This window comes from Mytilus galloprovincialis, chromosome 6, assembly GCF_965363235.1.
Source record: "Mytilus galloprovincialis chromosome 6, xbMytGall1.hap1.1, whole genome shotgun sequence".
NCBI lineage: Eukaryota > Metazoa > Mollusca > Bivalvia > Mytilida > Mytilidae > Mytilus > Mytilus galloprovincialis.
In genome coordinates, this window is record NC_134843.1 from 102468953 (window position 1) to 102486989 (window position 18037).

At 33.8% G+C, this 18037-nt stretch overlaps 1 protein-coding gene across 1 annotated transcript; it reads left to right on the forward strand.

Annotated features, from left to right (window-relative positions):
- The first annotated feature begins 2794 nt into the window (after positions 1-2794).
- LOC143080987 (uncharacterized) lies at positions 2795-15069 on the forward strand. The gene is made up of 2 exons (XM_076257218.1): positions 2795-2904; positions 11908-15069. Exon 2 carries the CDS (start codon positions 12132-12134, stop codon positions 14964-14966), a length of 2835 nt encoding a protein of 944 aa, XP_076113333.1. The 5' UTR covers positions 2795-2904; positions 11908-12131; the 3' UTR covers positions 14967-15069.
- Positions 15070-18037: the final 2968 nt, after the last annotated feature.

The following is an 18037-nucleotide window of genomic DNA, read 5'->3' on the forward strand; positions in this document are numbered from 1 at the left end:
CACATACTTCCCTACACAACCTGTGTGATTTATGTTCTCTATGAGGGAAAGTAGAGCATGTTCCAAAAGTAACACCCATCGAAAACAAATTCAGGGGTCACAATATGGGAAAAGGATCGGGGATGGTGTCTCAACAAATGGAACAAATACATGGTCATATGTGACAGATATTCCATAAAGGTTAACCAAATTATTGTCGAAATCCGGATCTGGTGTACAAAAAAATATTGACACCTTATGTTTGTGGCATAAAACCTTGGCCACAAGTTTATTGTTTTCTGTATAGTATTAAATTTATGTTAAGATCCATTTTGTTACATCTTGCAATCGCCAATGGCAGTCAGCAGGGTTAAAGAAAATCAGTTGTTCGACCTGTTTGTCAAATGCGATTTGTTTAAATATACATGTACTTTTTCAATGTTTTGGTCTTTTGGAAATGGTGTTTGTGCTGTATTTAGACCCTTCTACAACGAAATTTGTTTTACATGCACACGTATAAAAATTGCGGTTTTTATCCAACGCAATAATAGGTTTGAACGTAGTTTTCAATTTAGACTTGTCAGTGGCGGATCCAGAAATTTACATAAGTGGGGGCCCACTGACTGACCTAAGAGGGGGCCCGCTCCAGTCACGCTTCAATGATTCCCTATATAAGCAGCCAAATTTTTTCCTAAAAAGGGGGGGGGGCGGGCCCCCTTGGCCCCCGCTCTAAATCCGCCTCTGCTTGTTTATATATTCCATAGACAGGGATTGCTGAAATGTTTCTTCATTGAAATATAAGACGCGTTTAGCGGATGAAATATTCATGTTTTCCTATTGCTATATATAGCGAGTTCGGCTTTATACATTATATCTCAGTTTTGTCATTTTTTGCATTTTGTTGAACAGAATATCCATGTTCATACTGTTTTGGGCAAATTTGATTTTAATCAGTTACCATAAGGTAACTTTGAGTCCGTCATTGTGTAAAGCAAAATATCGTCCTATGAAATATTGTGGCCATATTTATGAACAAGTTTTTGTCGAGCCTGCGACTTTTGTCGCAGAAAGCTCGACATATGGATAGTGATCCGGCGGCGGCGGTGTTAACTCACTTCTTAAAAAGCTTTATATTTTAGAAGGTGGAAGACATACATGCTTCATACTTTGTATATGGATGCCTCATGTTACAAGGTTTCCGTCAGTCACATGTCCAATGTCCCTGGCCTCATTTTCATGGTTCAGTGACCACTTGAAAAAAGAAGTTAAGATTTTTTGTAATGTTAAAATCTCTTATTATATAAGTAATAGGATAACTATATTTGGTATGTGCGTACCTTGCAAGGTCCTCATGCCCGTTAGACAGTTTTCACTTGACCTCGACCTCATTTCATGGATCAGTGAACAAGGTTAAGTTTTGGTGGTCAAGTCCATATCTGACATACTATAACAATAGGTCTAGTATATTCAGTGTATGGAAGCACTGTAAGGGGTACATGTCTAGCTGACAGGTGTCATCTGACCTTGATCTCATTTTCATGGTTCAGTGGTCAAAGCCAGTTTAGTTTTTGAGTTTTGGTCTTTTTTTTTTTCTAGTACTATAATGCAATAGGTCAACTATATTTGGTGTGTGGAAATATTTTATGATACATATGTCGGAAGTGTAGGTTTTATTTGACCTTGACCCCATTTTCACGGTTCATTGCTCAGTGTTAAGTTTTTGTGTTTTGGTCTTAAAAAAAAATAAACTATTAGTAAAAGGTCATGTATATTTGTTGTATGGAAGAATTGTTAGCTGTACATGCCTGCCTGGCATGGTTCATCTGACCTTGACCTCATTTTCTTGGTTCAAAGGTCAATGTTTAGTTTTCTTGGTTTATTTTAAGTTTATGTGACAGTTGTAATAAAGCTTTATGTTTAATAAGACTATCAATATAATATCAATGATTAGTAAAGAAGGCGAGATATTTTAGTGTGTGCACTCTTGTATACTAAAAGCATGATTATATGGACAAAGATTTGTGCATGTTCATCCTGTTTTTGGCAAGGATATTTTTGTCCAGTTCTTTTCATTCATGGCAGATTTTTCATTTTTAAAATACAACTATTCCCTTCCCCTGTCATGAAATAGAATGATTGCACTCTTATCCTGTTCCAAAGGTACAGTAAACAGTTTACTTAAAACCCTGTTGTATTCCATCAGTAGAGTTTAACGTCAGTTTATGTTGATATTTTCATGTTTTTTTTTTTTTAAATCGGGTAGCACATTGATAGTACATACAGAAAATATAGAATAACAAATCATTAATGACAATACAACAATACAATAATAATAATTTATTAACGTCTCACCATCAATAATACAGTATACGCATTTCACATTATAAAAGTAAACATTTTTAAAATTAGTAATGTCATTCTAAAAGAATAATGAGAGACGGATTAGAAGGAACTAGTATTTACAAATTTTCAAAAAGCAATTATAAAACAAAAGTTAAATCATAGAACATATTTACCGTCATCAATTATCGGTATAAAAACGTCTTCTACGGTCTAAAATAAGCTTGCAGATTTTGGCACATTTTTGTAAAAATGACAAAGAAATGAAAAAGATCATTATCAAGATGCTTATATCGTTTAAAAAAAAAAGAGATATTTATGATTTTATTAGATAATCATACTTGTATTTTATATTATTTGACTGAGTCCAGGTGAATAGATACTCTCAAAATATGCTATTTATCGAAGGAAAAAAAATGATTAAATTTCATTTTCATTTAAATATTATGTTACAAGCACCGATTATGAGCACACCTTTTATGTCGTTTTTTGTTTCCCGCTCTTTTTATTCAGCACACGATGTAAACAAAGATGATGAGGATGCTGGAAAGCTTTGATTTACATTTTAATTCAAGTGATTTAGACGTAAGAAAAGTACATTTTTTTTTGGCAGAAACTAATTGTACATTTTATCTGTCTGTTTTTTTTTGTTTTTTTTTTATCTGAAAATTATTTATTCTAAGTTTCTGATGAAGTTTAAAGTCCAATCAATCGTTCGTCCTTTCGTTCGTTCGTCCGTCTCTGTCTGTCCTTCTTCAGGTTCAAGTTTTTGGTCAAGGTAGTTTTAAATGAAGACAAGTTGAAGTCCAACCAATACAACTTGAAATTAGTACACATGCTCCCACGCATGCTCCATGGATTTTTGACTCCAATTTCGCGGTCCACTGAACCATGTGAACATAGTCAAAGCAAACAGATAGTGCGAGTTAGCTTTAACAGTTAAATATGACGTCGTAGGAAGGCGTCTGAGTTAAAAAATTAAAATAGCTTTGCCAGACACCCTACATTTGCACTAGGGCGGTTCCAGAACCTTGATGTCTGGGTTAGGGGCGGGGGGGGGGGGGGAGGGGGGCACCGTGAAACCAAAATTTTTAAATATTTTTATTAAAGATGTATATATTTCTATAGCTTTTATTATATACTATCCTCGTGTATTGTATTTTCGACCTACTAACATATTTTTCCGAATTTCCCTGTTATATGTTTGAACATAGACATACCTAATATTTTGAGAGTCGCTAGTATACTTGTGCATAAAATAGTTGTATCGGAAATATATTGCGATCTTTAATTTATTTTTTCATTTGAGCTCATTAGATCGATGGCAAATTTGTTGACAAAAACAAGGGTCCTGTGTTTTCGACCTATCTGAAAAACGGGTCAAAAGTTGGAAACGACATGTCGTACATTTTGTACATATCCAGAATTGGTTATAAATTTGATACCAAAATTTATATCAAAGTGTTAGAGGCAATCAAACTTATGACTTAAAGAATTGAATGGTTAAATATACAACTATAAGATATAAAATATTATTTTGATGTCTTTTTTGGACAAGTTGTACACATTTCAGAATGAGGCACTTTGGAAGCCTTGTATGGTCTTGTATACATTCATGTTTTTGTTAAATACTTTGGTTAATCCATTGTGAAGTGAGGTTGGTGAGTATTGTCTGTAATTTCCACTGACACTGTTTTTTCTGTAAATAAAATTTAACTGATATTTTATTTTTTCGGTAAAAAGCTGTATGGAGCATGCGTATTTCCGTATTCAAATTAACATTAAGTATTACAACTAACCACCTGACAGTCATGTGACTTTATGACCTTGAAGTTAAATTTGCATGCAAAAAGACCTCTGCCATAAGTTTAGAAAATTCGTTTATTTTAGACCGATTCTTTTGGAAGATAAAACTAGTATTAGTGAAAAGGGTACAAAAATGTGATATCAAATAAAAAAACATAAATACTTAATATAATATCTTTATTTGAAAAATCTTCACCCCACGTGGTATCATTTACTATTGTTACTAATTATAGCATATGGATATGACGTCATGCGGGCATGCGCAGCATACGGGAAGTGAAAGTAGAATTAGGTCGAAAACGTCAGACGGTCGAAAACACAATACGAGACGATACATGTATTTCCCTTTAAATATACTTTATATACTTTATTTTCAGGCCAATTGATTTTTATCATATTCGTCCTAAACATGCATGAAATATTTGCCACTGATCAACAATCAATCAATATTGTTTTTATATTTGGATAATTTCATCACCGCTATATTCTGTTATCGATATTTTTTGTCTTGCTTCCAGACTTACTTTTTGCCCATTATTCTAATATATCTTGAAACAAGAAAAATAAACATATATAAATGTATGCTTGGCCTCTTACAGAAATTTACAAGTCCCAGATTCTGTTACAAAATAGATAAAAAAAAATAGTATTTATTAATGATTTTCTATTAGATCATTTTCTTTGACCGTGGAAAACGGGTGTGGGGGTTAAAAACAAATTGTTCTTTGAAAATAAGAGGGGAAGGAAATACAACATTCCGTTTGAAAAACAAATCTTGTACATGTTGTATAGTGATCAAAAATAGACAGATTAATTTGTTGCTGAAAAAATTCATAAAAATACAGTTTTGAAGAAAAACAAACATCCATTCACAAGAAATGCTATTGTGAGTAGTACTGTATTTTGGAATGAAGAGATACATGTACATGTATCTCAAATACAGATGTAAACCAACTTTATCGACATTAAACATATACTTGTACATTTTTTTAAAAACATGAAAAACACAGATCAGAAGATTTCACCTGGTAATTAATCGATCTTAATTTGTTATGTATTATAAAGCAATAAAAATTTGGTTCATTCCCTCTATTCCCACTTTTTATAAATCTGGTAAGAAAAGGTAAAATTTCATGTGGGAATAGGAGGAAAACATGTTCTTTTCCATTCCACATGAAAATAATGTATTTTACATAAAATCTTAAGGTTTATGACCCCTTCTGTAGCCATTTTTGTACGAACTTTTTAAACCTAAATTGTATCAAAACTACAGATATAATGAATAATAGAGATAAGCCATTTTGTACAGATACCAAGGGGAAACTTGATGCTAAGCATTATTATCTATTGTTTCATTGCATTTAAGAGAAAAAGGGTACTTTGTGGCAAATAAACCAAGATTTTTATAGAAAATCCACAGCCTTTAATACAGAGATTTTTGTTATAAAATTTGAAACATAGATTACTGACTCGCTTTTCTATGATGTGCTAGTGTTACTTCTTTACAAAAAGTTCTACGCAACCTGTAAATTCCAAAATACCTCGTGTGAGTCACTAAAGTCGAGCGCACCCTAAAAGGTGTACTTGATTTGGTCCATATTTGTATTTGTTTTAACCAATAACTACATTAATAAACTTGTTATAAGGAAATCAATGCTAGCACTGCATGCACTAATCCTATATCTATCAGTCATCAAATTGCCAAATATGAGATTACAAGGATAAAGGCTGTGGATTTTCTATGAAATGTTTATATGTTTAACATTGAATCACACAAGGGTACATAATCCTTAAATTGCAAAGAGACATTACACACAGGTGTCAATATAATATTTACACACCCACCGATAAGTTGTCATACATGTAAATCACACATGTGGACTCGGGTATTAATTAACGACCAGTTTAAAAAGTCAAATTAAGCTGTGACTAATTTCTGCGCTCTAGATAAGCAGTATTCAGTTGCAATAAGATTGTTAGAAATTTATTTTAGTGACCTGAACTGGTGCCCCTGTACCCCCTGGTAAATCCAGCCGCAGATTTAATATAGAACTGTTTGTGCATGATGTGACTTACAAATTATTTTCTCATGACCAAGATTTCAAAATTTTTCATATAAATGTGAATTTCAGGGATTTAACAAAATCACTGAAAATATTGCTAGGTATTTTACAAAATCCCTGATTACAATGTACAAGTTTAAACTTGATATTAGAAATAGGTTTTTCTTAAAAACTACACAAACCAATTGCAATGATTTTGAAATGATTTTTGTCAAGTCTTCGACTTATATCCAAAAAGCGAGACATAGCGATCCTTCATTCCGTTGGCGGCGGCATCCACAAATTTTCACTCTGTGGTTAGAGTTTTTTTTAAATTTTAATAACTTTCTTAAACTATCCTGGATTTCTACCAAACTTGGATAGAAGCTTGTTTATGATCAAAAGCTACATGTACATTTAGTATCTAGAATGCTAGAAGGAAATTTAAAAAAAATATATTTCCTGTTTTTCTGTATGTTACTTATATATATATATATATATGGACATAGTTTTTCATCAAGTTAACATTACATACAATCTACAGTTAAAGTTTTTTAGCATTTATTAGCTTCATCAAGTAGGCAAGGCACTGGGTTCCGCGTAACCCTTAATTTTTTTTATTATAAATAATACTAGTGAGTGCCAATGAGACAACTCTCCATCAATGCACAAATTTTAAAAGTAAAACCATTACAGGTAAGGTCTTCAACACGAAGCCTTGGCTAACAACAAATAGTACCATGTCTAGTGTAAAACCATTCAAATAGGAAATCCAACCGTCATAGGAAAAATTTGTAAGGGTTCCGCTGAACCCTGTGTCTCCTCTACTTTTGCTGTTAATCTGAGGCCTAAAATAAAATTGAATTTGTTTGGCATTGCCGCCCGACCCACTGAAAAACTTGCCGCCCAAATAATTTTATTTGCGTTTCAGAAATTTATTTTTTTTTATTTAAAAAAAATCGAAATTGTGCCGGAATTTGATCGTATCCGCCGAGTTTGTTCCTGGCTTTACTTATTTCAAATCACGATCTTAAAAGCGCTTGCCTTACACTGTATTGGGATCAAACATTTAAATGACATGGAATAGAAAAAGTCTGTCAAAGAGGCCGGCAGGGGAAAGCATGTTCCTATGCTGCAATGCATTTGTTAAGGGAGATGAATTTTATCAAAAATCAAATTTTCAGCTATTCTTTGAAAGAAACGTTCTGAAAGACCTTATAGAGGACTCAAATTTTATCTTTTGTAAAGCAGAAACAGATGATTTCTGCTAGACTTTGTCGCTTCATGAGATAGAAGTTTTTCACCGGGACATCACAGAACAAATATGCGTGGCTCTTACATTTGTTGAACTTATTAAATATTTGAAATTAAAATATCATTGACAAATTTTCCCTTGAACCAGAGAACAAAGTATTTACTATAGTCAGAACCACAATGATGCATTCAAGATAATTATGGCTGTAAGCACCAAAGCTCAAAGACCAAAATGGTCCCAGATTTACAGGTTTATAGTAGTTTTGTACCAGTAGATGCTAGCCTGGTACAAAACATACATATCTTAAAGACTAGCATCTTGTGTCAATTGAAGTACTTCCCCCTTTTCTTGCCTTTCTTATTAACATGAATAAGATAATTCTTAAAACATAAAAGAGACTGACAGAAACATATTTATAAATGTATCTAGTGTAATAGTGATGAATAAAATCCCCTCCTTTTCCACAATTCTAAGGGCTCATTAATTTATCTGTATTCATGTACCGGGTAATGCATATTAGTATAAACACCATGTCTATTTGTGCCAACCTTCCAAATTTTTAATATTTTGCTATCCTAATTTGGTACAGATCCTTTATCCTCAAAACTTATCAGGGGCAGTAGGCGTGTTTGTATGGTAGTTCGTCACACCTTACATGTATGACTACTAGCCTCTAGGTATTGGTTTGAGCCCTAGTTGGGCAGTTGCAAAATTAAGGTTTGATTTTCATGTCATATGTGATAAGGTTAGTCAGTTTCCTCCCGCAGGTTGACGTTTTCCTTCAAGTACTACGGTTTAGTACACCACTAAAACTGACTGCCATGAAATTACCCATATGGTGTAGAAAGTCATGTTTATAAAACCAAAGCAAACAATCAAAGTTTTAAATCTGTGTCCATTTGTACAAGGAGCCATAGTGGTTGAGACATTTAACTTATGGTAATTTTACCAAACTGTGACCACAATAACAGTTCAATTTTCACGTCATACATTTTATATGGTTAATTTGTCAGTTTCCTGCCTCAGTTCTGTGTTTTTATCTGGGTACTTTGGTTAACTCTGCCAATAAAACTGACTGTCTTACATGAAATTATTCATATGATGTAGAATGGGACATTGACGGTTGACCCCTTTCAAAGAAACCACCAGCATGTACACACAACAATGCTGCAATGCTTTACACAACATTGATCTAGAGACTTCATGATTTACATGATTGTATAAAGCTTTTAAATGTAAAAAAAAAAAAAATCCCTACCTACCTACCCACCTGCTGATAGTGTGGGTCGGCAATGCCAAACAAACAATTTTTTAAGGGTGGCCTGACACAGGCTCAACAAAAATGAGGAAAAAAATCAATAAAATTATTCCTCTTGATACTACCTTTTGATCGGAAAAAGCTTCTGTCCAAGTTTGGTAAAAATCCAGGATAGTTTATGAATCTAATAAATGTTTTAAAAACTTAACTACAGACTGTATGTAATGTTAACTGGAAGAAAAACCAAGTCCATTTATAAGTAAAATACCGATAGACCAGTACAAAATTTTAACAAAATTTCCTTCTAGACACTAGCTTTTGATCATAAACAAGATTCTGTCCAAGTTTGGTACAAATCCAAAATAGTTTAAGAAAGTTATTAACATTTCAAAAACTTTAACCACAGAGTGAATGTTATGTTTCCCAGCAGAAAAACTACATGTAAGTCCATTTGTAAGTAAAATACGGAAAAAATGAAATTTTATTTTTTTAAATTTACTTCTGGATACTATCTTATGATCATAACAAACTTCTGTCCAAATTTGGTAGAAATCCAGTTTAGTTTAAGAAAGTTATTAAAATTTCAAAAACTTTAACCACAGAGTGAATATTTGTGGACGACGCTGACGGAATGTAGGATCACTATGTCTTGCTTTTTCGACAAAATTTGAAGGCTCAACAAAAATGAGGAAAGAGAAACACTATATATATGAACCACATCAACAAACAATAACTACTGAACATCAGGTCCCTGACTTAGGACAGGTGTAAACAAATGCAGCGGATTTAAACATTTAATAGGTACCAACTTCCATCCTAACCCAATACAATAGTGTAACATTACAAAATAGAAAGACACACTATAAAATATCAATCGAAATTGCTCAACTCAATCAAAAGACATATAAACACAAGTTAACATACACTGAATGAATAAACTTGATCCATGACACAATGTAAATACAAAATCAATGAAATAAGAGGTGAATAAATAAAAGGCAACAGTAGTAAACAGCTGTGAAATTCTAAATAATTACAGAAGGTATACCATAACCTTGAACAAATAACTTTGATGCCATATAAAAAATTGTACACAGTTAACACGATTAAAATTTATAGTCATACTAAACACTTATCAAAGGTGGTATATCTTAAAAAAAAAGCAGACAATAAATGGCGGTGATAAATCAACTATATCATATGAGCTGCGTCGGATAGAAATCGACCTTATGCAAGTGCATGTACACAGATACATGTTTAAGACTTTGATCGATTTTGGAATAATTAAGATATGAAAGATGCATTTTGGACCGATTTAAAGGGTTGTCTTATAAAAACCTACCTATGGAACAATAACAGACTTTCCGTAGAAATTATTTCAACCCAAAATAGGTTAACAGAGGTATTAATTTTCGTTTGCATAAGGTCGATTTCTATCCGACGTAGCTCATATGATAATATTAAAAAGAAGAAACCAAACCATAACATTTACTTCATAGATATGTTCAAATGCTAAGGCAGCAACCATTTGATTTTCTGGGGGGGGGGGGGGCTATGGTTTTTTTTGGAAAAAAAAGTTTGTTTCCAGTCTTTGGAGAAAAAAATAATTTGTTTTTGATTCTGAGAAAAAAAAATTGTTTGTTTCACCCTCAGCTGCCACTATATGTAATGCTAAAATTGAAAGAAAAAAATTGTTTTTGACTTGTCGCGAAAAAAATAGATTGTCCAGAAAAAAAAACCATAGCCCCCCCAGAAAATCAAATGGTTGCTGCCTAAGGCTACGTCTTGCACTGACGTCAACCCTTTACTAGATACAATAGGTAAAACATGACGTCGTTACATATATATGTGGTTCAAGTAGTTGACCATTTTATACAATTATTTAGATTTTTCGATGTATGCCGGAGTTATGAGACTTTGACAATAATGTGACTTGTACTATAAAGGCACTTTGTGACACCATTTTAATCAATCATTTAGATTTCATTAAATATACATTTTTCCGGGATTGGTAAGACTTGACAATATTCTTGACTATTGTACCACAATGACACCTTTTGTGGCGACACCAATTATTCATCATTATTAACACAACAGTAGGAAATATGTATACTAGTACAGTTATTATGGACGTCATACTAAACACAAGAAACTAAAATTAAAAATCCTACAAGACTAACAAAGGCGAGAGACTCCTGACTTGGGACCCATCTATAGCATGAAGCCCCAAATATACACAGAAAAAACTCACATCTAACTTGAGAAAAACTCAAATTTTACATTTTTAATTTCTTATGGAAAGAAACATTGAAAAGGGAGAAAACTCCACAATTTTTTTTTCAGTTTTGGTTGATTTTCTTAAAATTCATGTAAAATATAATACTTTGATGGGGATATAAGTTCGCATTTGACTATATTATATTATCTTCTGTTCATGAAATGTAGAAAACCGAATTGTTATGGGTATTTTCAGTTTTTGTGCACATTTTTCATTCAAGAAATTGCAAATTTATGGCTTTGTGACCATTTTGAAACTATAATGTGAATATTTGGTATTGTTTATATCTGTAAATTATATTTGTTCAGCATCTACCTAGTTTAAAGAAACCGTAAGCTACAAAAAGAAGAATATATATGCTTCATTAGTTTTATTAAATTTTCAAGATTCTTTACCTTGATATGCAGAAAAATCTAATAAATGGTCAAGTAATGAATTATGAAATCTATGTTCTAGCTTGATAAAAAATATGAAAACACCTTCATGACCTGTAGAGTTGTTTGTTATACTCTAAAGACGGCTAAAATATCAAGAATCCATACATTCTGTTGAATAGAAGCCGTAAAGATATAATTTTGTATCAATTTTTATTAATATTTCTTCCTTTTTTGCAGAGTTATCTCCCATATAAATGCAAATCTCCTTAGATATTTTAAAATCATGATCTTTTAGTTTTCCGCAAGTTAGATTTTATGGGACTTTTTTCTGTGTATATTTGGGGGATTATGTTAAAGATTAAAACTTAAAAATCTTCTGTTGCAATTACCATGATTACTTTAAGGTAAGGGTCAAATTTATGCTAGATTAACTGGACTATATGATAATTATTGAATCTTTATCAACCTGTATTGTGCATGTTGTGTACTACAGTTAGTGTGTAATACATGTATAATAACAATAAATAAAACTCTTCCTAAACTTTTACACTTTGTTTTTTGTGTATTTTCAGATTGATTTGTTATAAAAGAATGGAGTTTAAAGAAGATTTAAAGATAACAAAATCTATTGAAAATTGTTCCTTGAAAGAAAATTATCCAACAAAGAATATGACTTTTGATACTAATCAGAATTGTTGCTACTCTAACTTAATTAAAACGGGACATTTTGGTGAATATAATATAACTGAAAAGTAGAGCAATAGATCAGAACAGTCAGGAGGGCCTCTACAACAACATGAACTACGGCGATGGAGTGAATTATAGAACTTTTGAAGCTATTAAAAGAAATATTCATGATTTGATTTGGGCTACCAAAAAGCCAAAAGTGGAACCATTTTCCTTTCTTTGGCTGTTTCCATCTAGAAGAACCAGAACTAAATCCACCGATGCAGATAAATACTTAGCAGCAATATTAGGTGTATGTTCTAAACAGCAGAGACAGGAATTGATGAAAGTTAAAAACAAACGTTATTATGACCATGTTCCTCTATCTCTGGCATGTAAGATAAGAAACCTTGACCTTGTTAAATTTCTAGTGGAGTACTGTGATGCTGATGTTAATGGTAATGATGGTGACGGTAAGCCAATGCTTTGGGCAATAGCAAAACAAGAGGAACACATTGTACATTACCTACTCCAACATAGCGCTGATCCAGGGAAGAATATTGCCCCCACCTTCAACTTGTTGTTGTTCTCAATGAAGATACGTTCATCAACAGCAACATGGCCATCGTTTGGATATGAAGAAAACTATGACGAGGATGATGAAAAGGAATCTTACAATGAAGACAGTGATGATGACAATGAAGATGAAGATGATGAGGATGATACTGAAGGAGATGATGATGATGATGAAAGTCAAGATGGCCAAGGGGATGAAGGGGATTGGACTGATGTTGACGATGATGAAAGTGACTATATGTCAGATGATGAAGATGAATTTTTAGATGAAGAGGAAAGTATGTACGGATCGGATGATGAAGTCGAATGTCGAATAAGACTTGATTTTAAGAATAAGAAGGATGAGAAAATTCCAGTGCCATGTGATCCTAAATTAAGAATTGTGGTATTGTTGATTGCTTATGGAGCCGTAGAGAAATGCTCTGAGAATCAACTGTTTGATATATTTAGAGCTGTGCTACCAGAAGAAAGTACTAATGTTATAGTAATGAATTCTGGGGGACGGTTGTATGAAGCTTGCCTGCCTATATTTCTAGACAAAGTTCCTAACCTAGCTAATGTCAGGAATGCTGAGGGAATGTCATTATTAGGGTATGAACTTCTTCATAAAGATTATAATTATAAGAGATGCCAAATTTCAAGTTATATTGAACCAATTTTGGAACAATCTGATGGCACAGAAGTCAACACTGCCAATGTTCTAAAGTATTATTACATCCCTATGTTAGAGGATCAACCAGACACTATAGAGACCAATGTAAATACTGTTCTAAAGTCTTGTAGAATAAATCCTACCACTAATAATGTCACATGTGATGACGATTCTAATCCTAACAAGTATGTACATGCTCTTATATTCTTAGCTGCCACTGGGAAAAGCTTGTTAGGAACCTGTTTAGATATGCCAAAGATACCTTTCCATGTTAAGTTTGATACTTTAGAGATAGCTGGGGCCAACTTTGCCAAATGGGGATGTTTTTCTGACGCTGTAGATTGCTGGAATGCTGCCAACTGTATCAGACAACAGATAGTTACCCTCAAGAATAAGAATTCAGAGCAAGAATATGTGTCAAAGTGGGAGAAGGATATTGAAATATTGGACGAACTTGCCGAAGAGTTACAGAATCCTTATGAGGATTATACTGACATGGATACTGTTTATATAGACTTTGATGAAGATTCCCGTTCCATTATTGAGTCTGTTGAAGAGAGCTTTAAAACTAAGTTGAACACAGGTACTGTACCCGATATTGTAGTCCATTCACCGATGAAGTCAGTTGTATCACATCTCTACAGTTTAACCAGCCGTGAAAGAAGATCAGATAATGTCTCAAGTGACAGTGAAGATGAAGAGGAACAATTACATAAAACACGTATTGCCATTCTCACTAAGAGTGTGTTAATTCACGAGAGACTGATAGGTTACGGATGCCATCAAACTATGAGAGCATTTCATGCTTTAGCTATTGAGTATAAACGTCACGACAAAGTCCAAGAATTTGTTACTGTAATGACATACAGTTTCCCATACCTTGTTAAGTATATTCCACAAGAGGAATACTATGCAGTAAGCAGTATTACAAAGACTTATACACTGACCAAGTTTATTGACTCCTTCACCAATGTACTACTTACTGAGACGAAGAGAGGACAGTTATCATTTGATCTACTGATGGCTATATGTAAATGTTTGTTCTTGAACTGTCTAGCCACTCCAAGAAAACAAAGAGATTTCTCACAGTTTGCACCTCTTCTGCTGGCAATCAAATGTCTACATAGATATGAGAAGACAGATGAAGAAGATAGAAGATTTCTACAATTCTTGAGGAAAGTTCTCAAAGATGACATTCGTAATGATGTAAGACAAAGTCTACTACACTATGTCACACCAGTCACAAACAAAGCATCAGACAAATTAGAGAAAGAAGTATCAGGATCATTAGAGTTAGTGGAAGTCTTATTAAGTTCAGGAGCAGATCCAAATACTGCGGACGAGTTTGGAATGACACCTCTACATTTAGCCTACCGTGTCAGGTCCACTGAATTGAATGAGGTAGTTAACGAGCATCATGATAACCAAATGAATATCATCCAAGCCCTGTTGGGAGGTGGTGCTCACACTGACTGTGTAGATGCTGCCAACAGAACACCCATCTGGTATTCCCAGACGTCATCAAGTCCATTATGCCCCGTGGGTACACGATCCTTGCAATGTCTAGCCTCTGCTGTGATTGTAAACAGTGGTGTACCTTATCAAGGAAATCTGTCATCTCACATGGTGAAATATGTGGATATACATAAGAAAAGAGGCAAATTAACAACAGATATATTTCTTGTGAATCTTCTGAACAATTCTCAAAGAGGTCCCAAGTTTTTCCAAATGTTTTAGCAAGTTTCATGGTTGTGTATCTTCTGAATAGAACTGAATGTTTTAGCAAGTTTCATGGTTTTATGTATATCAGTAGATAATCATTAGATTCATTGTTCAACTGTTACTTGTTAAACATTGTATATAGTTACATGCAAAGTTTTAACCTCACATGTTCAAAGGGTCAAATGAGCTATAACCAGATAACTATAGCTTGCCATTTTTTATCTTCAACATCCTTGCTAACCCAAATTAGAGAGTCAGTGTGCCATGTCCCTTTCATGCTCATATCTCATTGTAATCTGACAACTCAACATAGGAACAAACTATAAAAATCAGTTGAAAAAGGCTCAACTCATCAGATGGTTACAAATAGAAATACATCTAACAAAAATACATATATAGTGGACATGGCCAGGTACTTGCCCATTTCAACAACAAAAAGACAACACCTAGTTCTAAGCCACTAACAACTAAAAAAAACATGCATCTAAGACAAAATTATCAATCAGTACACATCCAACATCAAATGGAAAAACATGACCTAGTACAAGTCCTGAAATGGTTCATCCCACTTTGATCTCGTTTTAATAGTTCATTGATCTTAAATCATCAACAATAGGTAACTGCCTTGGTCATGTTTGTGATCTTGTAGAGGTGCAAATACTGCAGTGAATAACTGGCTAGGTCAAACCAGAGACATATAGACTACATATATAGATGGTCAAACCAATAACTTGGAAATGAATGCTTAATTTGCGACTTCTCTGCTAAGCATGCAACATTTGTCAGTCTAGCACACAGCAGGGTTCACATTCCTATCACATTAAGATGTGCATGTCATATAATTGTGACTGGACGTAACACACCAGTTTATATAAGAATAAGATGTATGATTGCTAATGATAACTATCCATTAAAGTTCAAATGAATGGGATGCATGTGAGCAATGAAAGGCAATCGCATGACCTTCAACAATGAGAAAAACCCATACCTATCGCCATTGTCAACTTTTCTTGAAGTCGGTCTCTGATTCTATAAGTTCAATTACAGACAGAAAGATTGTACATGTTGTGGTTGTAATCAATTGATATTGATCTGTTTTCCATGGTTCCATAAATAAACGTAATATGTCCCATTATTATTTTATTATGTTTCTTGGTTGCTGTATGTAATACATGGTTGTTGAGGGTATATGCCATCACTTTTCGTCTGTTATTTCAAAGGTCTTCAGTGCTCTTCACTGTATCTACTATAACGATTTAGGGTGAATAATTCTTGTGGTATTTTTGGAAAACTATAACCAATAGAGACAAACAGGTATTTCTAGCTAAAGATCTAGTGGCAGATATTTTCAGGAATAGCTCACTTAAGGTATAGTGGCAGATTTTTCATGCAAACTCTGGTCTAGTTCGCTTAAGATCCAGCGGTAGATATTTCATGCATATTCTGGAATAGTTGGCTTAAGATCTAGTGGCAGATATTCCATGTAAACTCGGGTCTAGTCTGCTTAAGATCTAGTGGCAGATACTTTATGCATATTCACGAACAGTTAGTTAAAGGTCCAGGGTTAGATATTTCATGAAAACTCTGGAACTAATTAGCTTAATGTCTAGTGGCAGATATTTTATGCAGACTTGGGACAAGTTCGTTTAAGGTCCAGTGGCAGATATTTCATGTAAACTATGGACTAGTTAGCTATATATCTAGTGGCAAAAAATGTATGTATATTTAGGACTAGTTAGCTTAAGATCTAGTAGCAGGTATGTGGTGCATAATCAGGACTAGTTGGCTTAAGATCTAGTAACGGGTATGTGGTGCATAATCAGGACTAGTTGGCTTAAGATCTAGTACCAGATATTTGGTGCATAATCAGAAACAGTTCGTTTAAGATCCAGTGGTAGATTTTTCATGTAAACTCTAGTCTACTTAGCTTAAGATCTTGTGGCATATATTTAATGCATATTCAGGACTGGTTAACTTAAGAACTAGTGGCAGATATTTCATGCAGATTGAAACAAGTTAGCTTAAGATCTATTGGCGTTATTTAATGCATATCTAGGACTGGCTAGCTTAAGATTAAGTGGCAGATATTTTATGCATATTCAGGAACAGTTAGTTATAGGTCCAGTGGCAGATATTTCATGACAACTCGGGACTACTTAGCTTAAGGTCCAGTGGCAGATATTTAATGCAAACTCTGAACTAGTTAGTTTAAGATCCAGGGGTAGATATTTCGTTCATATTTTAGACTAGTTGGTTTAAGATCTAATGGCAGATATTTCATGCATATTCAGGACTTATCACTTTGAGATCCAGGGGCAGATATTTTATGCATATTTAGAACTAGTCATCTTATGATACAGTGGCAGGTATTTGATGCATATTCAGAACTTGTTAGCTTAAGAACTAGTGGTAGATATTTCATTTTTATCTAGGACTAGTTAGTTTAAGGTCCAATTGCAGGTATTTCATGCATATTCAGGACTAGTAAGCTTTAAATCCTGTGGCAAGTATTTCATTCATATTAAGGACTAGTTAGCTTTAAATCCAGTTGCAGGTTTTTAATGCATATTCAGGGCTATTTAGCTTAAGATCCAGTGATAAGTATTTCGAGCATATTCAGGACTAGTCAGTTTAAGATCCAGTGATAAGTATTTCGAGCATATTCAGGTCTATTTAGTTAAAGATCCAGTGATAAGTATTTCGAGCATATTCAGGACTAGTCAGTTTAAGATCCAGTGATAAGTATTTCGAGCATATTCAGGTCTATTTAGTTAAAGATCCAGTGATAAGTATTTCGAGCATATTCTGGACTAGTCAGTTTTAAGATCCAGTGACAGATGTTTCATGCATATTGAGGACTCCTACAAATCAAACAAGTAGTCAGTTGGAAGTGGTTTGACAAGGTCAGGAAGTGGTTTGACAAGGTCAGGAAGTGGTTTGACAAGGTCAGGAAGTGGTTTGACAAGGTCAGGAAGTGGTTTGACAAGGTCAGGAAGTGGTTTGACAAGGTCAGGAAATGGTGAAAGCAAAGAACTATGTTGCATACGTGTCACAATTAGCACCAAATGACCCCTCAATCAGTTTCT

Coding starts and splice junctions, on each gene's coding strand:
- LOC143080987 (XM_076257218.1), top strand. CDS start 12,132: ATGAACTACGGCGATGGAGTGAATTATAGAACTTTTGAAGCTATTAAA.